The following is a 26,591-nucleotide window of genomic DNA, read 5'->3' on the forward strand; positions in this document are numbered from 1 at the left end:
ACCTTTAAAAACTATTTGCTTTGCCTTGTTTGGTATCATCCTTTTCAGCACAACCTCGCATGTCTGAATTTACAGTTGTGTTTTCATTTTGACATACTGTATTAACACAGTTGATCTAAAATCAGACAAAAACATAAAATCTGAGTAGAAAAAGTTATATGTTTTTTACTGTAACAACCACAAACATGTTTAATGAATCATATTTCATAACTTTAAATGCAAATATAAATTGCCAGTTTTAAAGTCATATGCACAAGTCATATGCACAAGTCATATGCACAAGTTTTGCAAACAACAAAGTTATTTGCATCCATTTACCTTTTACCCTTTCTTAAATAACCATTTCAAACTATTTACAGAACAATCAGCTGTTCTGCATTCAATAAGATGTCACACAAATTATTTGTGCCACTCCAAATATTTCTGTCCACTATAAAGGAGAACATCACAGCCTGATACCTGCAGGTCTGACAGCAGCAGGTGTGTCACTCCTGTTTTTTACCTGGAGACAGCAGTCGCCTCATTGTTCTGACACACAACACAAAACTATCCACAACACTACACACTAACTACACAAGACAACACATTAACTACACACTCAAAACACGCTAAACATCACAAATCTCTCAAAACTCGATCTCTCTCTTTTTCTGCTGTCTTTCTTTCTTTCTCTCCCTCTCTCTGTTGCTGTCACTCCTAAAACTTCCCCCTCTTACATGGTCGACATGGTGCATTTTTCAACCAAGTGGGCAGTTTTTTGTTTTGTTGTTTAGACCTCCATGGTCATCCAGGGCTTCCTGTACTGGTCCCGATATGCAAACCAGCGAAAGATGAAACAAAATCAGATAATTATAGACCAATAGCACTGACTTCTAAAATATGCTAAATAATAGAGAGAATGATTAATGATATATTGGTGTAGAAATACCAGACATTTTAATTGAGATTAAATATGATGGGACTGACAATTAAATTCGTATGGATACCAGCACATTATGGTGTTATTGGCAATGAGGTGACAGATAAAATTGCGAAGAAGGCTGCTAAAGGAGATCCTGTTGATTTAAATATCAGTATAAGTAAAGCTGAAATGAAGAGCATGTAAAACAGAAAATGAGGGAAAGATGGCAACAGCAGTGAGAGGAGGAGGGAGACAGGGAACATGAGAAGCACAGTGAGAACCAGGAGAGAAGAGACAATTATATCTCGATTCAGATTTGGACACGCTGGGTTAAACAGCTCACTATTCATTATAGGGAAACATCAAACAGGGAAATGTAGTCACTGTGGAATTACTGAAACCACTGAACATGGTCTGTTGCACTGTCAAAATTATCAGGAAGGAAGAAGCCAACTAATTCCAAATCCTGGGGAAAAACAAGCTAGATATAAAGGATTTATTGCAAAGGAACTCCAGTTGTGAAAGTTTTATTGCTTTATTTCAGTTTCTAAAACAGACCAATTTATATGGGAGGCAATTTTTAAATTTTGTTTATTTTCATTTTTTTTTAATTTTTTGATTATTTGGTATGAGCGAATTCTTGTCCACACTCCAAGGCACTTGGTGGCGGTAATGCACCACATCGTTGTTTGCCAATCGCCAAAACAAAACAAAACGACGACGAAGAAGAAGAAGGACGAAGAAGGAGAAGAAGAAGAAGTAAAAGGGGTTTAGTGCTTCCCCCGCAATAGTAATAATAGTATCCGACAGTACGTGAATGCAGCAGTGGGCTTCATAACAGTGCTGTTGAACTCGAGGGCTGTGCTTCGAGCAGAGAGGACGATAACATGGCTGCACTTTTCAAAGCAAGAAGAGGTAGGAACATTATGAAAGAAAAGACCGAACAATGAAGGACTTTCAGAAGAAAATTTACCTGTCACTAGAACACGATATTTCTCTAATGTTAGCTGTGCACGAACGGCAATATCACACCAAGTTAGCATAGCCCAACACATAACCACTGGTCACACGTTTATGTTATGCCAAGCATATGTTTCCATCATTGAACACTATATATGACACTATATATGGCAGTAAAAATCCACACGTCTGCCAGCTTTGAATAACTGATATAAAAGGCGACGTATCTTAGTGGTAAGCATGTTTTTTTACTGTTAGCTCCTCGGCTAAAAGGGTTACAAGTTTGTCGTCTATCTGTGATCAATAACTCGAACAGCACCGACTCCATTTTCGAGAGGAACTTCTGTGTTATCAGAGTCTGAGTGAGAGAGATTTCTTTCTGTCAGGATTTTTAGAAGTGTCAAACATGCGATGGTGAGCTCGACCTTTTACCTAAATAACGTGACGTTTACTGGTGAGCCGGTGTCCTGTCTTCTTCTTCCGGCTGCTCGCTGTAGGGGTCGCCACAGTGGATCGTCTGCCTACGTCTCACCCTGTTCCAGAATCCTCCTCTATCAGACCAACCCTCTGCATGTCCTCCTTCACTACAATCCCCCCCTGAGAAATTCCTCTTTTCCTCCTGCCTCGCGGCTCCTTCTTCAACATCCTCTGTCCAATGTATTCATTATACGCATGTCGAAAACCATCTCAGCCTTACCTCTTTAACTTTATCTCCACATTGCTCAACCTGTACGGTCCCTCTGATGTCCTCTTTTCTAAGCTTGTCCATCCTGCTCACTCACAATGAAGATTTGAACATCTTTAGATGAGTGTCCTATCTTTGTGTCAGTGCCACTGTCTCCCAACCATCCTTCTGTCACAAATCCCTGACACTGGTGTCCACCCTGTTCACAGCACTGCATTAAAACAGAGTATGATTCTGTGATGGAAATCAATGCATGGCCCAAGAAGACTTCCAGAAATTGCTGTCTGTGAACACGGCTCACTGTGCTGTCCAAATGCAGAGAAGAAGCCTTTTATCAAAAGTGCTTGTGGAACTGGCAGCTGCTGCACAGGTCTTAAACACGGACGATGATGCTGAACCACATCCTGCATCTATTCCAACAGCATGTCCTCCCTGGAGTTCAGCCTTTCACCAACTTAAAAACATTTGGATGTGAACATGAAACCAAAAATGGGACAAAGTAGACCCAGGACTACTGAACAGCTAGAATCCTCTGTCAGACAACAAATGGACAAAGGTCCAGCATCTGCTCTCCTGAGTTCACAGGAAAAAAGAGGGGATTCGAAACAGTTGAAATATAATCCCATCCTAGCTTTTTTTTTTTTTTTTTTTTTTTTTTTTTTTTTTTTTTTTGACAAGTTTCCACCAATAATCCATCCATCCATCCATCTTCATCCGCTTATCCGAGGTCGGGTCGCGGGGGTAGCAGCCTAAGCAAAGAGGCCAGACCTCCCTCTCCCCAGCCACCTCCTCCAGCTTGTCCGGGGGAATACCAAGGCGTTCCCAGGCCAGCCGAGAGATATAATCTCTCCAGCGTGTCCTGGGTCTGCCCCGGGGCCTCCTCCCGGTGGGACATGCCTGGAACACCTCGCCCAGGAGGCGCCCAGGGGGCATCCTTGCCAGATGCCCGAACCACCTCAGCTGGCTCCTTTCGATGTGGAGCAGCAGCTGCTCTACTCTGAGCCCCTCCCGGATGGCCGAACTTCTCACCCTATCTCTAAGGGAGAGGCCAGCCACCCTTCGGAGGAAGCTCATTTCCGCCGCTTGTATCCGCGATCTCGTTCTTTCGGTCACTACCCACAGCTCGTGGCCATAGGTGAGGGTAGGGACGTAGATCGACCGGTAAATTGAGAGCTTCGCTTTTACACTCAGCTCCCTCTTCACCACGACTGACCGGTGCAGCGTCCGCATTACTGCAGCCGCAGCCCCAATCCGTCTGTCGATCTCCGGCTCCCTTCTCCCATCACTCGCGAACAAGACCCCGAGATACTTGAACTCCTCCACTTGGGGCAGGAACTCATCCCCGACCCGGAGTGGGCACTCCACCCTTTTCCGGCTGAGAACCATGGCCTCAGATTTGGAGGTGCTGATCCTCATTCCCGCTGCTTCACACTCGGCTGCGAACCGTTCCAGTGCGAGCTGGAGGCCCTCACCCGATGAAGCCAACAGAACCACATCATCCGCAAAAATCAGAGATGAGATTCTGAGGCCACCAAAGCGAAAGCCCTCCGCCACTTGGCTGCGCCTAGAAATCCTGTCCATAAAAATTATGAACAGAACCGGAGACAAAGGGCAGCCCTGGCGGAGCCCATCACCCACCGGGAACGAGTCCGACTTATTGCCGGCAATGCGAACCAAGCTCTTGCAACGGTTGTATAGGGATCGAATGGCCCGTAGCAATGGGCCAGACACCCCATACTCCCGCAACACCTCCCACAGGACACCCCGAGGGACACGGTCGAATGCCTTCTCCAAGTCCACAAAACACATGTAGACTGGTTGGGCAAACTCCCATGCACCCTCAAGTATCCTGGAGAGGATAAAGAGCTGGTCCAGTGTTCCGCGACCAGGACGAAAACCGCATTGTTCCTCCTGTATCCGAGGTTCGACTAGCGGACGAACTCTCCTCTCCAGCACCCTGGCATAGACTTTCCCAGGGAGGCTGAGGAGTGTGATCCCCCTGTAGTTGGAACACACCCTCCGGTCCCCCTTCTTAAAGATGGGGACCACCACCCCGGTCTGCCAGTCCACAGGCACTGCCCCTGATCTCCACGCAACATTGCAGAGACGTGTCAACCAAGACAGCCCTACAACGTCCAGCGCCTTCAGGAACTCGGGGCGGACCTCATCAACACCAGGGGCTCTGCCACCAAGGAGTTGTTTAACTGCCTCAGTGACCTCGCCCCCGGAAATTGGCGGGTCATACCCCTCATCCCCAGACTCTGCTTCCTCCTCGGAAGACGTGTCAGTGGGATTAAGGAGGTCCTCGAAGTATTCCTTCCACCGCCCGACAATTTTCTCAGTCGACGTCAACAGCGCTCCGCCAGCACTATACACAGCGCAGGTAGAGCACCGCTTTCCCCTCCTGAGACGCCTGACGGTTTGCCAGAATCTCTTCGAGGCAGTCCGAAAGTCTTTTTCCATGGCCTCTCCGAACTCCTCCCACACCCGAGTTTTTGCTTCAGCCACTGCCCGAGCCGCATTCCGCTTGGCCTGTCGATACCTGTCGGCTGCCTCCGGAGTCCCACAGGCTAACCAAGCCCGATAGGCCTCCTTCTTCAGCCTGGTGGCTCCCTTCACCTCTGGTGTCCACCATTTGGTTCGGGGATTACCACCACGGCAGGCACCAACCACCTTGCGGCCGCAGCTCAATGCAGCAGCTTCGGCAATGGAGACGCTGAACATGGTCCATTCGGACTCAATGTCCCCAGTCTCCCTCGGAATGCTGTTGAAGCTCTGCCGGAGGTGTGCGTTGAAGATCTCAGGGACTCTAAGAAGGCTGGGTACTCCGAACTGCCACCCGGCGCATAAGCGCAGATGACAGTCAGGACCCGTTCCCCGACCCTAAGGCGCAGGGAGCAAACCCTCTCGTCCACCGGGAAAAACCCCAACGTACCGGCAGCAAGCCGAGGGGATATAAGAATACCCACCCCAGCCCGCCGCCTCTCACCAGGGGCAACTCCAGACTGAGACAGAGTCCAGCCCCTCTCCAGGGAGACGATTCCAGAGCATGAGCCAATGCCTATCCCATCTAAGCTTTTTTTTTTTTTTTTTTTTTTTTTTTTTTGACAAGATTTCCACCAAATTCTGATGCATTAAATAAAATTGAATTGAACAGATGGAATTTGATGTGGCGGTAAGATACCTTCTTCATAATATGGGCATGTTTGAGCTCTTTTTCAGGCTGTTAGGACTGCAATGTTTCCAGAGCTGTGTTATTGAGAGTCTGCTACAACAAGCACTGTTAATGCATCATAGCACTGATGAAATGTCAGTGTAGTTAATGAGCTTTGCACTTTCAGCTGTCCTTTGTCCTGACAGTTCACGTAATAGCATAGCAAGAAAACTGAACTTTATGAATCATTACACTTGTAATAATAACATGTCACATCTGGCTCGCCCGGGGTATGTTTGAAGCTGCAGCTGGGGCTCATTATTAAGTCTTACCATCAAACCAATTAATTAAAGGGTCACATGGCTTTTGGAAAACGTGCTTATGTAACTGCTCCTGGCCCTGAATGTCCTTCAAAGTTAGCAGGGTTCATCCTCTGGGGATCATGATGGTTTCTACACTCACTATGAAGTAATTTATTAACTGACTGCTGAATGGCTTAACAGCTTTTGAGGGTTTTCAGTCTGAATCCAAGTGGCTAGTCGGATGATGCTGTCACCTATAGCACACACCACAAGCATGACTAAATATTGATAAAGTTGATTTATTGAGTATTCAAAACCTTTTTCTTCTTCTCTTCCTCAGCTCTCAGCTCGTTTTTCACTGGTTGTCGAAGCCTGTCTCAGCTCGCAGAGTTACCAGAAACTCATCAGATACTCAGACAGACCTGCAGAGACTACGCTGACAGAGAGCTGTCCCCCATCGCTGCCAGACTAGACAAAGAGCATGTTTACCCCGCTAAACAGGTACCCGCACAAAGCTGCACAGTGACTATTATCAGGCAAAATGTGTAGTTCATCATAAGTTTGTGTCTAAAGATACCAACATTTTTTCTTGAATCCTGAAAGTTTCTGAGTTCATCTTTAATATCCATCTGTCCTGGATCTTAGACTGTGAGTAGGCTGCACTGGGACCAGGAAGTTCATGAAATACACAACTTTTAAAATCATTATAAAACTGAGAAGTGGAAGAACTTTGGAATAATGAAGAAGAATAATAGTGCGAGATAGTAATAGAGATTCAGTGCTTTGGTGAATGCATAGCTGTAAATATTCTTTTGGCCGTCCAGATTCAAGAACTGGGGGCAATGGGTGTGATGGCCATGGAAGTACCAGAGGAGCTGGGTGGAGCTGGGATGGACTACCTGGCGTACAGTCTGGCTATGGAAGAAATCAGTAGAGGCTGTGCCAGCACCGGAGTCGTGGTCTCTGTTAACAATGTGAGTACAATCTGTCAGCAAAGAGAGCCGAGCGTGAACATGGCTGTGTTTGTCTTCTGATTGCTGCCTGTTCTGTGTTATTTGGCCTATAGTCTCTGTACATTGGACCGATACTAAAGTTTGGTACAGAAGAGCAGAAAAAGCAGTGGATCCAGCCGTTCACCACAGGAGAGAAGGTGGGCTGCTTTGCCCTCAGTGAGCCAGGTAAATGCGACCTGTCTGACACAAAAGTCTGCTTTAATTTTGAGTTGTGTAGTAGAAGGAAAAACGGCCCAGTCAAAGTCCAGATCTCAATCCAATCGAGAATCTGTGGCAAGATCTGAAAACTGCTGTTCACAAACGCTGTCCATCTAATCTGACTGAGCTGGAGCTGTTTTGCAAAGAAGAATAGGCAAAGATTTCAGTCTGTAGATGTGCAAAGCTGGTAGAGACATAAAAGACTGGCAGCTGTAACTGCAGCAAAAGGTGGTTCTACAAAGTATTGACTCAGGGGGCTGAATAATTACGCGCACCCCACTTTTCAGTTATTTATTTGTAAAAAAATGTTTGGAATCATGTATGATTTTCCTTCCACTTCTCACGTGTACACCACTTTGTGTTGGTCTTTCACGTGGAATTCCAATAAAATTGATTCATGTTTGTGGCTGTAATGTGACAAAATGTGGGAAAGTTCAAGGGGGCCGAATACTTTTGCAAGCCACTGTATGTATATATTGTTTCATTCAATATTCATTCAGTTCAATTTTATTTGTATAACACCAATTCACAACAACAGCCGCTAATATATGTGGATGTGATATATGTTTAAGGGTTGTCTGGACACATTTTAGCACATATTTTTCTTTCTTTCATCAAACTAAAGTAATTGAATTAAAATTCCAGGCAATGGCAGTGATGCGGGTGCAGCCTCCACCACAGCACATCAGGAGGGAGATGAGTGGGTGGTGAACGGAACCAAAGCTTGGATCACCAACAGCTGGGATGCCTCTGCTGCCATTGTCTTTGCCACCACAGACAAGACACTGAAACACAAGGCATGACGCAGCACATTTCCACATTCTCACTGCAGAGATGATGTACACCTGTAATGATGGGGAATGCTGTTTCTATTCTGTAGGGAATCAGTGCTTTCCTTGTCCCCATGCCACACCCAGGGCTTTCTCTGGGGAAAAAGGAAGACAAATTGGGCATCAGGGCCTCATCCACTGCTAATATTATCCTGGAGGACTGCAGGATACCACTGGGATACATGCTGGGCCCACGTGGATCAGGATTCAAAATCGCCATGGTTAGCTCTGGATATTTTCTTTGTAGAGATGTAATGGAACAGACAATGATGCTTTTTTTATGTGAAAGGCTGGTGGAGGCAGACTTTGCATTTTTAGAATTTCATTCAGTCATTTTATTCACTCTTACTCGTGACTCCATTTTGGGTCTTCCTCTTTTTCTCCTGCCTAGTAGCACATAACACGCGCATATAACAACTGGGAGACTTGTTTGTGTATATGCTGTAATTTCAGTGAGAACAAAGTTTATTTGGACTTGACATACCATATGTATGTTGTGTAGCTAAGTTACTGCTAGCTTGTATTTCCACTAACATGTATTTGCTGTGAATCATGTTTGCAAACAAGATGGGTTCATTGTCCTGTAACAACAGGAAATGAAGGACAGGCTTTATTAGAAAATACCTGAAATTTCCTGGCTACTGTTAGTTAATGTTAGCTTACCCACTTACACAGCATGGGTAGATGGCAAAACTTGGTCTACTTACTCACTAATGTTAGCAGCAAAATACTGACTGAAGCCACATCAGTGTTTTTTTAAGTTACATTGTAATGTATTCAGATTTGAGCAAAAACCATTCAATACAGGGCTGCAGCTATCAAATATTTTAGTAATTGAGTAATCGATCTATGAATGGAGTAATTGGATAAGAAATACTTTTGCCTTATTAATCAGCAATGATAAATATTCAAAAGAGAAAAAATACAGGTCTTTCAAAACAAACTGGTCATTGATTTCCATTTTAGAAATGTTTTTTGTTTCATTCCTCATCTGATTCATTTGTCAAAAAACAAACCCTTTGTGGTTTTTTCCGCAATGTTAAATGTTATTTATTTATTTAATTTTTTTTAGAGAAAACCTTTTCTTAAATGCAAAAATATATACATGCTCTCAAGTAGTGTCAAAGCCAAATAAAATAAGGTAAATATGTAATCTAAAATAAGGCATAAAGCACATCAACATTCTGGAGTTTGCCCTGTGTTTGGAAAGTTTTTGTGCCACTGAAAGCAAGATGTTATGATGGTATTTAATTTTTATATTTTTAAATATGAAAAATATTGGGTGTGGGTGAAATGCTTGCATTCGCATTTCCATGATGAAAGTGGCGCGTACAGAGTCTTCGATTAAACGCAGCATCGAAACAAGTTTTTTTTTTTTTTTTTCTTCTTTATAATCGAATTATTCAAAATACTTGATGGATCACTGGAGACCATTGTATATTTGGACATGGTTCCTTGACATGGTTTAATATAAATCAAGGTGAAGGCTTTTCTCTCTTGGCTCTTTCAGAATTGTGTGCATTGTTACAGTTTTCCCATTTTATACAAGGGGGGGAAAGTAACCGTAACCTCCCATCTTTGTGTTGCACAGCAAACGCTGGACAGCGGGCGGATCGGCATTGCAGCTCAGGCTCTCGGTATCGCTCAGGCTTCTCTGGAATGTGCTGCTGATTACGCACACAGACGAACTGCATTTGGAGCTCCCATTGGCAAGCTGCAAGCCATTCAGGTAACAGGAGAGTTATAACAACTGTTATTTTACTGTATTTAAAACCTTTCTAAGTGATGTTCACTTCTGTTGCTTGCCAGGATGTTGAGAAGTTTATCTTGGGACACATTTCCACACAAAGCCCTGATTTTAGCATGTAGCAGTTGTCTCTGAAAGAACGTTTATTCGAGTTCACGGGAAGCCTTGATGTCACGTTTCCTCTGACAGGAAGCTAAAAACACAAAGCTTTTTATTTTAAGATATTCAAAGTAAAGCCAGAAGTATATTTATACTGGAAGACCAGGTTGGACTCATCAACTTTAGATGCTCCGTTTCTCATCTAATGTATCGGTCTCTGTTTCCACTGTGTTATGGATGGTGGGGGCTCATTTATAAGCCTTTTTTATATATGAGAAAGCTGTTGTTCGGAGCTTTATGATTCATATCTCATTCTTTATGGTTCAGGATGTAGGGTCTTATTTGAAAATATCTATACAAGTCTTTAGAGGGGAGTTGGAATTTTTCCTAAATGACTTGAGCTTTGTTTTGTTAGATAATTGATTTATTGTATTAAGGAGATTTGTGCATTTAGCATATTAAAGGTATGATTTTGGAGGATCTCCTGAATTTAGTGCATACACACAAACGCTACACAAGGACTAGATGGGCATTTATTTGCTTGTGATGCTGGGCAGCTAGTGAATCATTTGGGTTAGCAAGTAAGCTAGGATTAGCTAATATAAGTCAGACGAAGGTTTGGTTGCTTACACAAAGAAATCTTCCAGGGTTTTGAGGCAACTCTTGTTAATTGGAGCTATAGAAATAAAACTAATAGAAATAAAACTAATTTGAACTGAATTGAAAACAAATTCAGGGCGAAATTAGAAACGGCTTCAGTACAGTATTCTGCTGCTGCAGTCAGATTGCAGGGTTAGACTGGTCCATCTAGTTTCTAGCAAGGCGTAGCTAATAAAGTAGCGTGTGTGCGTATGTGCTGTATACCTTCCTCCCATTCACTGCAGGGCAGTATATATGGTGCTTGGCAGTGTTGTGCTGAATGTAGTTTTCTTGATGCTTTTAATTCATGTAGTTCAAACTGGCAGACATGGCTGTGGCAATAGAGGGCGCTCGGCTGCTCACCTGGAAGGCTGCGCTTCTTCGAGACTCAAAGAAAGCATTCACTAAGGTACCGTCACCTCTGAGTTAAGGTTTGCATTTGATAGAGAATATCAGACATCACTTTAGGCTCTTCTTCTCCTGCAGGAAGCTGCAATGGCCAAACTAGCAGCGTCTGAAGCTGCAACTTTCTGCTCACACCAGGTAACAAAGCGGTAGTAATGCAGAGTCAAGAAATGAACACATACAGACCCTTCTTCTTATCGTCGTATATTCTTTTTGCACTTCAAATCAGGCGATCCAAGTTCTGGGTGGGATGGGTTACGTGACAGACATGCCTGCTGAGAGGCACTACCGTGACGCCCGCATCACGGAGATCTACGAAGGCACCAGCGAGATCCAGAGACTGGTGATCGCTGGCCAGCTGCTGAAAGAATACCAGTTATAAATGGACTGCTATCACTGTCTGTCTACCTCTGATGTGTGATCAGTCAGCTCAGACTCCACCTCATCCTTTAAGACAAAGAGGCCTTTCTCATCTTACTTGACAGCTTTGAAAAAACTTTGACGCCAGTTAGATTGGAGATGACACTTTTCAGGTTATTTTATGCCGTCATGGCTGGAGGAAAAACGGGAACCAGTTCAAATCTACTAATCTGCCCACCTAGCCTGACCTAAGCGTCAGTTCACCCACATTTAAAAGAAGGCTGAAAACACACTCGTATCCAATGATAAAAGTAGATCTTCTTCCTAAGTGATTTTAGGATATGAACCACCACAGAGAACCTCATCAAAGCTGCTAAAGGACAGCACTCCCCACCACAGTCAAAAAACAACTGGGGCTCTCTTTTGGATATGAATGCAGTTCCAGAGACTTGGAGAATCCACACCAAGAAGCATCAAATCTCAAACAGACCTGAAATATAGTAGAAAACTTCAAATTTCAGGAGAGGAAATGTGGCATTGTAGAGTGGTTTACAAATGCAAATAAAAGTATGAAAATTACAAAATAATTGGTGAAATGAAGAAAGGGAGAGTGTGTTCCAAAAGTATTTTGCTTATAAAGGTTCTTCACTGAGAGATGTGACCCAGAAGTATCTGTGTGGTGGTCATAACACTAAGATCATATACATAATGTTAAAGATATTCTATTATCAAGTACTCAGATGCAATGAAATATCACTCAGACACTTAGAGCAGTTTTAAACGTGCACGGGTGAGAGACTCAGGGAGAGACTCACACACCTCCTTGGTGCAGTCTGGCTTTATTTATACACATCATGAAGCATACAAAAAAGGAAATATCATCCTTATCTTGTCAAGAAAACAGGTGTGGTTTATCAAAAAACTTCGTATTCTCTACAAGGTTGTTTCTTACTCGTGGGTGGTGATTTCCTGCTAGTGTGAAGGCAAACAGTGACAATGTGAAGGCAAAAGAGTGATTATGTGAAAGCAAACAGTTTCCGTTATAAAGTAGGGAGCCAGCAATTAAAATATACAGCTGGTTGAGTACAGAAGAGAAATATAAACACTCTTAGTTGATTATTATATGAATAATAAAACCTTTAAAAGCAAAAATACTCTGACACATAATAATACAAATACTAAGGAAAGGAGCTTCCATATGACTGTTCATTAAAACAATTAAAGGCAATCAAATAAGCCCAAACATGGAGGAGGAAACAAGTTCCACTGGATCGCAGCAGGAAAATATAAGAAAATAAGATGCATTCTATTTTATAGGCGTCGCAGGGTGAACCGCTGTAATTTCTATACAAAGATGCAGCCAGTTCACTTCAGTGAAAAGCAGCATTCTGCTTAGAGCATGGAGAGGCCTAGCGTCCAGAATAATCCAGTGTGACCTCATGTTTAATACGAGAGTCTCTTTGAAAACAGCCGTCCCTGTCACTGTATTGCTGTGCCATGTGTGTGAAGTAGCTGTGACACACTGGTACTTTTATTTGTCACAGACTTTTTCATTCACATTTGCGTGACTCGATTAAAAATTCTCCTGAATGTCAAATTCATACAAATACATCTACCGTATGACCGGTCACAAAAATTCTCCTGTTTACAACTGTCAGTCACAAACAGACACCGAGTCTCTTTATTAAACCCAGCAGATTTTTAACACGTGAAGAAGGCTTTCGTTTGCCGTAGATATTAGTCTGGCACTAAATCTTCCTCCTCCTTGAAATTGCCAACCTTTGTAATCGTGGGATATTTTTTCACAGGCTGTTCTGGTTTATTCGACCTCCATAAACAACAGTGTTTGAACACATTGTGGCCATGCAATGTGCGCATTTTGTAATCTATCCTCTGCATATTGTAGCTTCAACATAGCGGACATTCGTCGTCACACTGATGAGGAGAAACAAGCGAAAGGCTGTTCCAATTCTCAGCTCACCAAGCTTCACTTTTCCTGAGTCCTTAGCAATTTTCCTACCTTTAAAAAAAGGAAAAGTAGTAGGAAGGAAGAGAGGTTGGGAATAGGAAAAGGAAGGTACTTTTTGAACACACCCAGCACGTATTATGTGTATTGTACGTGTTTGGAACCCTTTTGAGACACATTTCTCTCCCCATACATGACGACCTTTATTGTCATTAGTTACTATTGGGCTTGTCAGTATGGGTTGGTGCTATGAGCAAACACTGTGTAACGAAACCCTCTGGGATCATGAATATTACCCACCTTTGATGAGGTGTCATACATGAACTGGAGGACAAATGACTTTCTTTGGCCTCCTATGAGGAGGTTAAGCCACCAGTGGGCGACAGAGTGCCTTCATCCGTGGCTCATTAATTACTGATTGAGTCATCAATCACTGCACTATAATCACAGACACAAGATCAGCGAACTCCCACTTGCCGACTACAGTTTTGTCAAGATAAAGGGTTGAAGGAGGTCACTTTTTTGATTTATGTGTGAATGTTAGAGGTTGTGTAATAAAATCCTGTATATCTGCCTCACATACCTCCTGTGCCTCAGTGGCTTGTACATATTTTATCGTAACACATAGTGTGCAGATGTTGATAATAAAGAATTGCTGATGCCATAAAAATGATCTTTGAGTGAATGAAAACTGTAAATTTTGTCCCGTCACATAAAAGACGTCAGCAACAATGCTTCGGTCGGCTGTGGGGTTTACATGATGCTCAGTTGGTACCAAGGGTACAAAACTGCAACTACTGCCAAAAACGTCCACCCTAAAAGTGAGTCAGTCCCCACAGACTCTCATGTTAGTATGTCCAACTTTAAAATTGAAGCTTCATAGCTCAAAAAAGAGTTGGATCGCAGACGGTTTCAGTTTTTAAATTACTCATATCAAAGTTTGAAGTCAGTCATAATTGTGATCTAGAAGTTATCATGGAGCACAGTGTCCCTGTTTCTTTACAACAGGCCTATGAAACTAATAAATGAAGTCACAGTAGTGATGGAGGACGTGCTAGGGACAGCATGAGATGGAGACAGATGATCTGCTGTGGCAAACGCTGAAGGGAGCAGCTGGAAGACAAAGAAGACGGCTCCATCTTTTATATACAGTCCATATAAACATGCAAAACATTCATGACTGTCTTTGCTCTCTTGGGCTATCGTGAATGCTTTCCGAACACTGAATAATTAGTAGATCCGTGGCAACATGTTGATTGTGCTGAGCTTAGTCCCAGTGTTATCCATGTTTTAGAATGATGTATGGTTGGAAGCACTGGGAATGCAGGAGAATAGTGTTCTTGCCTTGTCATTTCTAGCTTTTATATCATTTGGATAGAATTCTGGCTTTAATGTGCGTAGACGTGTTTAATCAAATAGTTCTTTTTTCAGGTTCTTTTAAAAACAGAACCTTTAAGACTTTTTCAGGTAATTACGTTCATTTGTCAGGGGTTTGGGTTTTTTTAAAGTTCTGAGCTAACTCCAAGTTTGCACCATTGATCTTCTAGACTTTGTTGTCTAAACACACATGTAGTATTTACAGTGTGGGTTTGGCTGCTTTCTCTTTAAGCAACACTAAAACCAAAAACAGGCTTCTTTTTGAAAAGTGGAAGTTGTTGTTCCACTTGCTTGGAATCTCAGTCAGAGGGGAAATGTTCGTGCGATTGGCCACATACTGTGTGTGTGTGTGTGTGCTGTGCGGGGTTGTTGTCCTGATGGTGTTTGTGTGCATGTTTTCCTTTTCTGTTTATGCACATGAGGGCACTAATTGCTCCACTCTCCCAGATCTAGGCCAAGCTTCCTGTGGCTGGAGTTGCACCCTTTTGATTGCACAGACCCTAATGATGTGCTGGGTGCACTGTTCAAATGGCTCTCCCATGTACCACTCTGTTAGGGTGTAAGAACCAGGAATCTGATTATTTGCCATCGTTTTTCTATTTTTAGTTTCCTTTACAGACAAACCTGCTGATGACACTGTCACACCTACTTTATGAACGTACCAGAAGGCCAGAAGACCTTTATAAAAGAAGTGAAGCTCATGGTAATATCAGAGAGTGTGGACCATCATGTTAGTACAGTAACAGCAACAGTCTAGATCTTTTTAAAGCACCCACTGAGATGCCTAAACCAACAGCCAGTAAACATCCCATCCCGGGTTAGGCTGCTCTGTGACGGAAAAGGTTGGCTTTGCTATACTCAAGATTCTGGATTGGTTTGTTGGTCCAAATGGGAAACAAAAGACATTAAAGCCCTGAAACTGTGAGTGCTTCAGTGAGAGGGTGTGGTGGCTCTCTTGCGCTGTGGAGGGTATTTTGCTTGTGTGCTTTGGGTTCTCTTGTCCCCCCGAAAAGGAAGCAACACCTTGTATTGGATTTTTCTTCAATGCCTCATCATCTGTTAGCTCTTTCAGTGTGTTTTCTCTACGGGATAAAATTAGAATAGCTAACAGATATTCTTATAAAACATACTGAGTGTAGTTAGGTGGGGGAGAAAACTGTTGCACCATCTTGTGTTCCAAAGTGGTATTACACGAACACACATCCTGGTCCTAGTTCAGCTTCATTTCTCTTCATCACTTTTGTTTTGGACAGAAATCGGAAGCACTTGTTTTGTCACATTATTTTAATCACTTTATTATGAAAGGTTTTAATTTGCTTTTAAATCACAGCCACTTACAAAACGGACCTTAGAATTTTCTCCAACTGAAATAGTTCATATATTTTCCTCACGATTTTTTGATAACAGCAGGCAAATGCGTAGTGATTGATTGACTGAGATATAAATAGTAAAGGCACACAAGTGTTTTTTCTTCTTTATTAGAAAAAGTACTCTAAAAAATACCTGAAGACATAAGGAGAAATGCAAACTGTCCCCTTGATTAGAGCCTGGGTGCGCAGGGTTTGAATTATTGCCAACCCTGCGAATTCTCGCAAACATCGAAATAAGTCCACTGACTGAGAGAGGAAGAGGAAAACATATTTACACTGAAGCCGTTCAGAGGCCGAGGCTCATCACCACTCAGCCTCAGCAGCCACATGGTTATTAAAAGTTCCTGGCAACACATTCAACATCTTTTCAATCCTAAACGCGTTTCTCAGGAGTGAACTGCTGACTACTTCCGCTATTGGAAAAATACTACACAATATTCAGAGCAGTAACTCACATATGTGACACGATCGTGCTCCGGAGTTACAGTTACAGCTGCATTAAGCGTCAAATGAGCGCCCTCAGTACGTCACATGAGTATGTATAGAGGCACCGCATCTTTCAGAGATTCAAAATAGCAAAACTGCTACAAATCAAAGTGTCCTGTATACAATGTCTTCTAGTTTACACATACAGGTTCTTGTTGAACTCCCCGTTCACTGCGATCGTCTTGGTTGGAGTGTATTTCATGGGATTTGCGCCCCTGACCGTCTGGGAGAAGGAGCAGCACAGCAGGGTCCCGCCGAGCAGCAGCAGCGCGGCGGCCGCCCAGCCCACATAGATTGCCGCTCCGATCTCTCTCTTCTTGGAGGAAGGGATGTTGGGGTTGTTGAAGTCCAGTATGATGCGATGGGCCATCCAGCAGAGCGGGACGAGCACGAAGAGTCCGCTGATGATGTAGATCACTCCCCCGGCGTGAACCACTCTCGCCTTTATCGTCTCATCCCTGATGCAGTTGGTGCACTGCGCTCCGGCCACCGTGACCGCTAGGGCGACGATCCCCAGGACTGCGGAGATGACCGTCAGGGCGCGCGCCGTCTGATGATCCTGCTCGAGAGCCAGCATGGAGTCATGCACTTTGCACTGCATCTGGCCGGTACTCTGCACCACGCAGGACATCCACAGTCCCTCCCAGAGGGTCTGAGCCACCAGGATGTTGGAATCGATGAAGGCGCTCACCCTCCACATGGGCAGCCCGCAGGCGACCATCGCCAGCAGAGAGCCCGTGACGCACAGCGCCAAGCCCAGGACCTCCAAGCAAGCGGTGAGCATGGCTTCTTGTAGCTCTTCTGATGTTCTTTGTGTGGGAGGAGAAGTGAGGGAGTCTTCTGGTTGCTGACTGCTCTCTACCGTCCTGTCCTGACGCCTTTTACAGCGTGCGCTCACAGGCTGCTCTTTTATCACGCTGCTGCTCAGCCTCCTGAAAAAACAGAAGCCGCAAACTTTGAGCCAATCAGCTGCGAATGCATCTTTGTCTCAGCCAATTATAAGCGTGCATCAGCAGGCACGCTCCTGTGTGCAGCGAACCGGAGTTCAGTCTGTGGGATGGTTTAAACTCTAGAACCCATATATTGATACAAATATGCAAATATATTTAATACAACATCTTCAGGAATTACTTGTATGACAACTCGTATGTGTTAATTGAAGGTCTGAATTTGTTGCTTTAACTTAATTAGTCATATTAAAGTTGGGTTGAGCAGTTTAACATTTTGAATTCTGTTGATTCTCTCAAAGTGAACCAAACCTGCCAGTGAAATGACTGAAATGCTTACCCTGGATTCCAATTTTGTCTTTCCTCAAACGCCCTCAGTGAAGTCAAGATTTTAAAACTGACAGTTTCCACCCCATACTTTGACTTCAGTGACATTAAATGAAGACAGATGCCTTCAATAGTCAGAGATGCCTTTATATATTTATGTATCTCACTGCAATTATTATTTTTAATTGTATTATATTGGCTTCACCAAAAAAAACTTTTGCTTCACATAGGACTGACCTTCATACACTCACCAGTTTATTAGATACAGCTACTACTAATACAAATATCAAATTCCCCATGGTAGTGAGTTAATGGATTTAGTCATAACTACCGGCTGAAGTTCAAAGTGAGCGTCAGAGAAAGTCCTTGCCTCTGATTAGCTATCCCTGCTCTAAACATGGATAGACTCAATCTCTTTAGCAGTCAAATGTGGTCTTAAAAATGATCCCTGAGTTTGCTGTACATTTTACCAAGTATCTTTGTAAATACATCATTCTTCCTACTCTACAAAGATCTTTTTATTTCTAAAATATGAAGCCCAGAAGCAAAGCAGAGACTGTTATTGATTTGTCTTTATCAGCTTCTTAATGGGAAAACAGAAGTTAACATACCCTGTGTGTGTGTGTGTGTGTGTGTGTGTGTGTGTGTGTGTGTGTGTGTGTGTGTGTGTGTGTGTGTGTGTGTGAGTGTGTGTGTGTGTGTTTACTGTAGAGAAAATGATGCATGCTGATAGAAGCTGGACCACACCTATAGTAATTACTCTATCACCAGTGGGGTCCCAGAACATCAGTGTTTTAGGTTTTAGTTATGCCGACATTGCACTGTAGACAGAAGGGGAGCAGTGCTATTAGGGGGGGTAAGAAGGGCTGATTCACTCACTTGTATGCCATACAGTAAATAAACACAAACAGGGTGGAGGTAGGAAAGAGGCATTGTAATAAAGACCTTCTACAAAGCTCCAAACCACTAAAATAGTGACTAACATGATGCAGGGATTTCTGTTCATAATTTTTATGGACAGGATTTCTAGGCACAGCCAAGTGGCGGAGGGCTTTCACTTCGGTGGCCTCAGAATCTCATCTCTGCTTTTCATGGATGATGTGGTTCTGTTGGCTTCATCGGGTGATGGCCTCCAGCTCCACTGGAACGGTTCGCAGCCGAGTGTGAAGCAGGGGGAATGAGGATCAGCACCTCCAAATCTGAGGCCATGGTTCTCAGCCGGAAAAGGGTGGAGTGCCCACTCCGGGTCGGGGATGAGTTCCTGCCCCAAGTGGAGGAGTTCAAGTATCTCGAGGTCTTGTTCGCGAGTGATGGGAGAAGGGAGCCGGAGATCAACAGGCGGATTGGTGCTGCGGCCGCAGTGGACTTTGGTGAAGAGACAGCTGAGTGTAAAAGTGAAGCTCTCAAGTTACTGGTCGGTCTATGTCCCTACCCTCACCTATGCCTACGAGCTGTGGGTAGTAACCGAAAGAACGAGATATAAGTGGCGGAAATGAGCTTTCATCCGAAGGGTGGCTGGCCTCTCCCTTAGAGATAGGGTGAGAAGTCCAGCCATCCGGGAGGGGCTCAGAGTAGAGCCGTTGCTCCTCCACATCGAAAGGAGCCAGCTGAGGTGGTTCGGGCATCTGACAAGGATGCCTCCTGGGTGCCTCCTGGGTGAGGTGTTTTGGGCATGTCCCACCGGGAGGAGGCCCAGGAGATGGCAGAGGTTAAGCAGAGGCAGAGGTTAAGCAGTTTCCAGATTCTAGCAGTTAAATCTTTTTGTCTCTACCAGCTGTAGTACCGTTACAGACAGGTTCAACCAGAACAGCAGTAAATCAGAGCTATACTGAGGGAGATTAATACGTGGGCAAGATGAAAACAGTCAAACAGAAAATGTTTGCTCTTACTGAAAACGTGATGGCCAATTCATGATCACGTTTTCAGATTAAGGGCAGAGGTAGCAGGTGCTTCTCCAGCTTGGACGTCAGCATGCCGACAAATGACCCTTCTCAGGAAAAACATAATCAGCTCTCAACCTGGGAAACTCATTACTACAAGAGCTGTTTTCTCTCTCTCTCACACACACACACACGCATATAAAGGAGAAGAGTCATGATGTCACGTAGTAGGTGAGTGGGTCATGAAAACTGGGTTCCTGTTGGCTCAACAACACGATAGCAACCGCTGCTCTAATCAAAACTCTGACTGCTGTTCCTGCAGGCAGAAAGAATAGTTATTGAAAAAACTGTGTGTGTGTGTGTTTGTGTACATAATGTGTGCAAAATGCACGTGTCCTCAGAAAGCCAGATGCTTCCTCCTTTTTTCTGTGTTTACAGCCACACAGAAATACTTCCAGCGAGCATAATTTGCTGGTGAATAAACACTGAGGTCTACTTTCAGTGAATAAAATCACATTTTGTGAAGATTAGTCCAACATAAGAATTATAAATAAGTCCAAAGATGCCAGGAGACACCGAGGCATCTTAATTGGACTCTGATGATCACAACTCAGGTTACCTGACTGTATTTTTCTGCACTCCTCTCCTTTCTGCTCTATTAAATTCATCTTAGCATAGCTAAGTAAGGTCTGCATATTTCCACTTCCTTTCACTGCACTGGACTCAGCCCAGCCTCAGATCTTTCCTCTAGGTCACAACTTTTCTCTGTGTGAAGCATGAGGTGGCTTGTGGTTTTGTGAAGTCCACTGTGAACATTTTCTTACTGCTCTTTTATTTTGTCTTTTTTCTATTGCTGGATTTTATTTGTCTTTATTTGATTTGTCTTTGTCTGGGAAGCATGTTGGGTTCACTCCTGTCATTTTAACTGTGCTACAAATAAAACTGACTTGACCTAACTAACTATACTTACTCCACTTGCTCCTCACTTTAGTCAGCTCAGCTCAGCTTCAAAGTCAATCTTGAATTCAACTCTTATTCAGCTGTGCTTGTGCATTTTGTAAATTTTATTTAACACACCTTGTCTTAACTTTGGTTTACATGACTTTAGTTTAATCCATAGATCCCAGCTGAACTCATTTCCAGGTCTGAATTACTTCACTGAACTTGACACATTTCCAACTACAGCTCCAACTCATTTCACTTCACAGGGTGTGTGGAGGCTTGTCTAGAATATAATAACTTGAGCTTAAAAAATTAAGAATGAATATCTGTACAAGGAGGCATCTTTTTGGGCTTTGTTGTGAGTACTTGTATGCTTTGTCCTGGCAGTATTTTGATGTGACGTGCTAGCAGCACTAGCACTGTCAGGATATCCTGTCTGTTATCACTTCCCTTTGTTGCTCATTGTTCTCTGAACCATTGTGGGCACTCTCCTCTTTTTCTCTTTAACTGTTTTATAATCCACAATCAAATTAAGCTGCTGTGAGTTTTTGGCATTTTTAGAGGTGTAAGACCTTGGCACACTGTTGTGGTAACTTTGGCATTGTCCTGGTGCCAGTGTTTGCCATGTGAGCCAACAGTTTGGTTTCTTCACCGTTAGTTGGTCATCCTGTGTGTGTGTGTGTGTGTGTGTGTTTTTGTTTTGGGCATAAAAGTATAAACATGAACTGTTTGCCCTGTCTAACAACAGTTTAAAAAAAAACCCTCCAAAACTTCCTGGCTCTAGATCCAGATCTGGATCTAAATTTACTCCATCCAATCAGCCCAAATAAAATAACTTCTTTTGCAGAGGTAATTAAAGACATATGAATATCATACAGCAAATTCATGAGAATTAAAATTCTAGTGTTGGGCAATATTAAAGTAAAGTTTTGGTGCTTTGGTGCTGCTTTCCTCATAAATAACTCCAGTGAGTGTTAGAGATGGGCAAATTCATACAAATATTGATAGTATCAATAACAATGCTAGTATTGTTATTGGATCAATACTGGTGCTAGTGTGGGAGGATCAATTCTTTGTTTCTATTATCTATGTTTACTGAATTTTGTGGAATTCAAAATGATATATGTCAAACATCCATAATTAAAAATATCTGAACCTTTTTGTGTTGATTGTCAGGTCTATTTGGTTCATAGCTCATTTATAGCTTGTAGCTCATACCCGCTCACATTTCAGGTCTCCAGTTTCTGTGAAAGGCTGAAAGATGTGCTTTTATTGTGTTAACTCATTATTGTAGAATCACAGTGATTTAGTAACAAGTAAAATGTGTTCAGAATTTGCAAACCTATGATGATTCATGCCATAAGTCATGATACACTGCTCTCCCCAAAATCAGCAGTATCGCACACCACTAATGACTGCTATAATGCAATATTATGGGTGTAACATCGCAGGGTCTCCACTCCATTACATATTCCATATGTATGGGAAATGACCCCCCAAACCCCACTATGCAATGACCTCAATGAAAGGTCTTTGAGGTCATTGCATGGTGCACCTTAATTAATTTTGTCTTAGGTTATAGTTGTTTATGGCCAAAGAATCCTTGCACTCGGCATTTAAATCTTTACATTTAGATGGTCTTGGTTAGAGCAGTGACGATCAGCCTCTGGACCAATTTTTTCAGGCAAATCTCTTTTGATTGCATTTAAGGTAGTTAATCTAATCTACATTTTTATTAACTGTCACCCTCTGGGAAAAGACTGACTCAAAACCTGCTTCTGTTTGATTTCTAGCTTTAAACTCATCGGGCACTCTCTATGGAACACTGATGGCATCCACATACCCACCTCCAGACTCTCGGGAATACAACTCCCATTTTGTTCTTCAGATTCCCCGCTCTTTACAGCTTGGGTCAGCTGCTTAATTTCTGGGAGGATAAAAAGCTTGAAAGGCATTTTTAGGGAACTAGTGCACAGGTTCCTTTCCATTCAGGGGGGAGTCCAGCTCTCAGACTAATCTGCATAAACTAATCATTGAGGTAAGAGTCCTTGGCTTGTGTTATGTCCTGGGGGACATTGCACCCGCTTCAGTCACGCAGGTCCTGACCTTGCCCATTCCTATAAAAATAGATATAATTTCCATGATATGTTTTGGAGGGGTTATGGTCTTACGGGTGGGTACAAATAATGCAAACAACGTTCACACTGGGGCAGTGAAGTGCAAGCTAACAACCAGAGCATACATGCTAAACTAGCTGGATGCGCACGCCGCAACTAGAAACATTAGCTTGTCAGGCAGTCCAAAACACACAATCTAACATTATTTTTGTCAGTGTAACCTGTCTCTAGTTCTAATGCATTTGTTATGTTTATGGTCATTACTCCTGTGAGGTTTGTGGTATGTGTTGCAGTGTAAACTGGTGTGTAGATCCAGGATCTGTATCAGTATTTTAAACAGTACAAATGGGTTGGTGCCTGATGCCCAAATGCCTAATGCATCCAACCCCCTGTCCCCCATTTCAGCATTTTTCAAAGATCTTACGACCCTATGTTCTTTACCTACTTTCTTTGCAGTGGTGAGGTGACTCTTTATGTTGTGTTTTAGCATGTATCTCCACTCATGACCTCTATTAGCTGCTACAAAACCCCATGCATTACAATAACATTTGCCTGTCGTTTGACTTGTGCTGATATCTACTTAATTTAGTTCTGTGTCCCCCCCCCCCACTGTTATCAGACCTAACGTTACAGTCAGCAGCAACACTAAAACCCTCATTTCTTTGATCCCTGCCAATTTCCTCCCTAATCAGGGTGATTGCTGTGGACAATCTTTACTGATGTTGAGTTGTTTGCCCCCTGTTGGATTAGCTATGCTAGACTTTTGTTTCTGTAATTTGAAGTCATCACATTTTTTTATTTTACTATTTTTATACATTATAAGCACAAAATAACACCTTTACTCTCACTTCCCCACATCTAGTCTTGCTTCCCATCTCACTTGGTGGTCATCATCCCTCCTGCCCTTTTTCCTTTCAGTACAGTCCCGTGCCCAATGTCGGCCCCCACCACAGTTGTAGCGATTTCTAACTGCTTTGTCTTGGCCTTCCCCTGCTTCTTCCTATCCTCTGATTTCCCTGTTTGACATCCAAAAATGGAATTGGAGAGATTAATCTGTTGGCTTGGCAAAGGGTTTTGTATTACAGAGCGTGTGCTGATAGGTGGTGGCTGTGTCCACTGCGGGCAGCTTACTGATAGCAATGGAGATTTTTGTGGTAGAAATAGATGCAATAGGGGAGTTAGTGATTGTTCCTTCACTGTTAACAGGGATGCCAATGGCTGTCTTCCGCTCCAGCCCGGGAAGGATAAGGGCTTCGGCCGGGAGGGGGCTTGTGTAATCATCCTCTTGCTTCCCAAATGCTTGGGTGACGGGAAGATGCAGTGTGGGTTGAGATTTTTGTGTGGGCTCAGGTGGGGTCGTATCTCCTCCAGCCTCAGATAGATTTTTGTCCCTGATTTTAGTTTGCTTAAGCTTTTCAGCTTCTTCTAACCATGCAATCATGTGTGCATGTCCAATTTTCTCTAATTTGCTCTTACTTTTGCTGCTTTATATTTCCCACTAACTGTTTACATTTTTCAGCATCTAGCTTCCTCTCAAATCTAAAATCCTTTTTGCGATTAGGGAAAAAGCACAACTGCCCTCAGGTCTCTGTGACACATTAATTCTGTCACCCGGCGTGGAGCACTTCCAGTTTCAGCTTACTGCAATCATTGCAATTACAGCCCATCAACTTCCCTCTCCTTTTTTTTTTGCCTGTCCTGTCCGGCAGTGTAGCTATCACAATTGTTGTTTGAAGGCCAAAAAAAATGCCCAACAAATATGGTGATATTATATTAGTCAAATTATGTGTGTGAGCATACTTGTGTTCATAAGGTTTCTACATTTAAGGGTCTAATAGTGTGTGTAGGGAGCTACAGCCCTGCCCCCCAGGACACGAAGCAGGCATGGACGAGAACGAGAGCCCCAGGAGGACCACCGCTTATCCTGTTTTATTTTATTGTTTATTTGACCTTACCTCAGTATATCTTTACTTTATCTAATGTTTCTGTTTCAGAATCGACTCTGTATTTCAGCTTTTGTTTATTTATTTACTCATCTTATTTATTTAATCGTGACTTTTTAAGCTTTTAGAATTCAGTCAGCCCTTCAGCTGACATGACATAATGTCCAAGTAACTGGTCCTTACAGTGCGATGCGCCGATCAGTTAGCACCGCCAGGATTCAAAGGATCCACACTGGAGACACTGACACGTGCTTTCCAACCCTCTCTAGCTTTTATTAGAATATTCTTATTATACTATTTTAACGTGCACAACTCAGCGATCCTGGATCGCCATTTTTTTAATGGTCCCTGACCATAACACCTAGGGTCCCGGTGTTTTTTTGTTTGTTTTTTTAAATGAGAATCGCTTTACTTATTTTGATAAACAGTCTTCAGTAAACAGGATTTACAAAGGGGTTATATATAAAATAAATTGCTTGTTTTGCAAGTAGCTTAATGACTGCGTTATTTTATCTACATAATGAGCAATCCAGTCCTTTCTACTTAAATTATCTTCATAGAACTAGTGCTATTGTTAATTTCTCCTGCCCTCTTGGGCAGGTCCCTCCTAAAAAAACATTTTCAATGTCAATTGGCTGAAATTACTAATGCTGTTTTACAGCGTGAGGTTAGTTGATGGTTTGTCATAAGCTACTCCACATATAGCCCAAGGGAGTACAGCTTCCATAATAATGACTTTAATTCGTTTAGTCACAGATTTAACAAGTTGGTGACTCACACTGGAGGAAATCCCAGCACTAGAAAGTCACCAACCTGACCAGATAAGACAGATGTTCTGCACTACTGGGTTTATCGTGCCTTCTGATCCTTTTCATCCTCTGGTTCCACTTGTTTTAACAAAAGGTGGATATGACACATTCATTTAGCTCACAACACACTCATCCTGTACGAATTCAGCTCGTCTGTATTCTCATGACACCACCACACACCACAAGTATTATAACAAGGCTGCAGTCACGGATGGTTTTGTTTTCTTCAGCTTCTTTATGTTTTCATAGCAGAAAATTGTTTGAAATCTGTTCATAATTTTCATACCCCAAGATGCTGTATTTTCTTTTACTAAACCAGCAGTACAAAGTCCAAAGATTTTATAATAAATATAACAATATAGAATAAGAATATTTAAGAAAATAATTATGAATGTTTCCATGATGTAAATAATTTGTTTTCATTGAGTTTTCACAGACTATTCTGGTTGCAAAACAGTCTGTTTATGTATTATTGTCATGAACTGTGTGTGGAGCAGGTAAATTGGACCCAAATGCAAACTCACAGACAGGACTTTAACTCAAAACAGCTTTTATTGCTAGGATGTCATAGAAATACAAAACTAACCTAAACTGGGAATACTGAAATGTAAACTAACACACAGCCATGAGTGAGGGAGATCACGACACAGGACAGTGAGATGGAGAGATAAATCCACACGAGGACAAACCACTGGGGGGGGAACAAGGCTGAACATGATCTAGCTAATGAGACAGCATACACTGAACATGGAACACAAGACTCACGGGCAAGACACCACACCAGGGATGAACAGGGAGACAATAGAAAGGGACCGAGAGAGGGAGAGAGACACGACAGGCTGGGAGACATGAAATGAGCACACACCGGCTGTGTGGCAGGCAGGGATTGGACCCAAACGCAAACTCACTGGAGACCAGATTGAACTCAAAAGGGCAGCACTCTACAAAATCTAAACTGGGGAGACTAACAAAACACACAGGGAGCTACAGGTAGAAACAAAGCAAAACAAAATGTCCATCAAAAGCACAGGAGCACAGGGAACAGTTCACAACTCCTCAGGGGGCCGGCCCGGAGGCTGACGGCACAGGAGTTCATGGTCAAATAGTTCTGGGGGCCGTCCGTGCAGACGGCAA

General features: G+C 42.9%; 2 protein-coding genes across 2 annotated transcripts; one reads left to right on the top strand and one right to left on the bottom strand.

Moving 5' to 3' along the window:
- The first annotated feature begins 1,629 nt into the window (after positions 1-1,629).
- Positions 1,630-13,932, top strand: acads (acyl-CoA dehydrogenase short chain). Its single transcript, XM_005928972.3, has 10 exons — positions 1,630-1,816; positions 6,343-6,503; positions 6,827-6,976; positions 7,069-7,180; positions 7,859-8,010; positions 8,094-8,264; positions 9,635-9,772; positions 10,842-10,937; positions 11,015-11,071; positions 11,163-13,932. Exons 1-10 carry the CDS (start codon positions 1,789-1,791, stop codon positions 11,313-11,315), a joined length of 1,218 nt encoding a protein of 405 aa, XP_005929034.1. The 5' UTR covers positions 1,630-1,788; the 3' UTR covers positions 11,316-13,932.
- A 1,973-nt stretch (positions 13,933-15,905) lies between these two features.
- cldn5b (claudin 5b) lies at positions 15,906-17,398 on the bottom strand. The gene has a single exon (XM_005928973.3). The coding sequence runs from the start codon at positions 17,274-17,276 to the stop codon at positions 16,629-16,631; it is 648 nt and encodes a 215-aa protein (XP_005929035.1). The 5' UTR covers positions 17,277-17,398; the 3' UTR covers positions 15,906-16,628.
- Positions 17,399-26,591: the final 9,193 nt, after the last annotated feature.

This window comes from Haplochromis burtoni, unplaced genomic scaffold (assembly GCF_018398535.1).
Source record: "Haplochromis burtoni strain Fernald_Lab_line unplaced genomic scaffold, NCSU_Asbu1 Contig_113, whole genome shotgun sequence".
Taxonomy (NCBI): Eukaryota; Metazoa; Chordata; class Actinopteri; order Cichliformes; family Cichlidae; genus Haplochromis; species Haplochromis burtoni.

What these genes read in the sequence shown, in the direction of transcription:
- acads (XM_005928972.3), top strand. Translation starts at nt 1,789, where the DNA reads ATGGCTGCACTTTTCAAAGCAAGAAGAG. An exon ending in ATGTTTACCCCGCTAAACAG is followed by an intron (nt 6,504 to 6,826) that starts GTACCCGCACAA and finishes TTGGCCGTCCAG; the next exon opens with ATTCAAGAACTGGGGGCAAT. An exon ending in CAAAGAAAGCATTCACTAAG is followed by an intron (nt 10,938 to 11,014) that starts GTACCGTCACCT and finishes CTTCTCCTGCAG; the next exon opens with GAAGCTGCAATGGCCAAACT.
- cldn5b (XM_005928973.3), bottom strand. Translation starts at nt 17,276, where the DNA reads ATGCTCACCGCTTGCTTGGAGGTCCTGGGCTTGGCGCTGTGCGTCACG.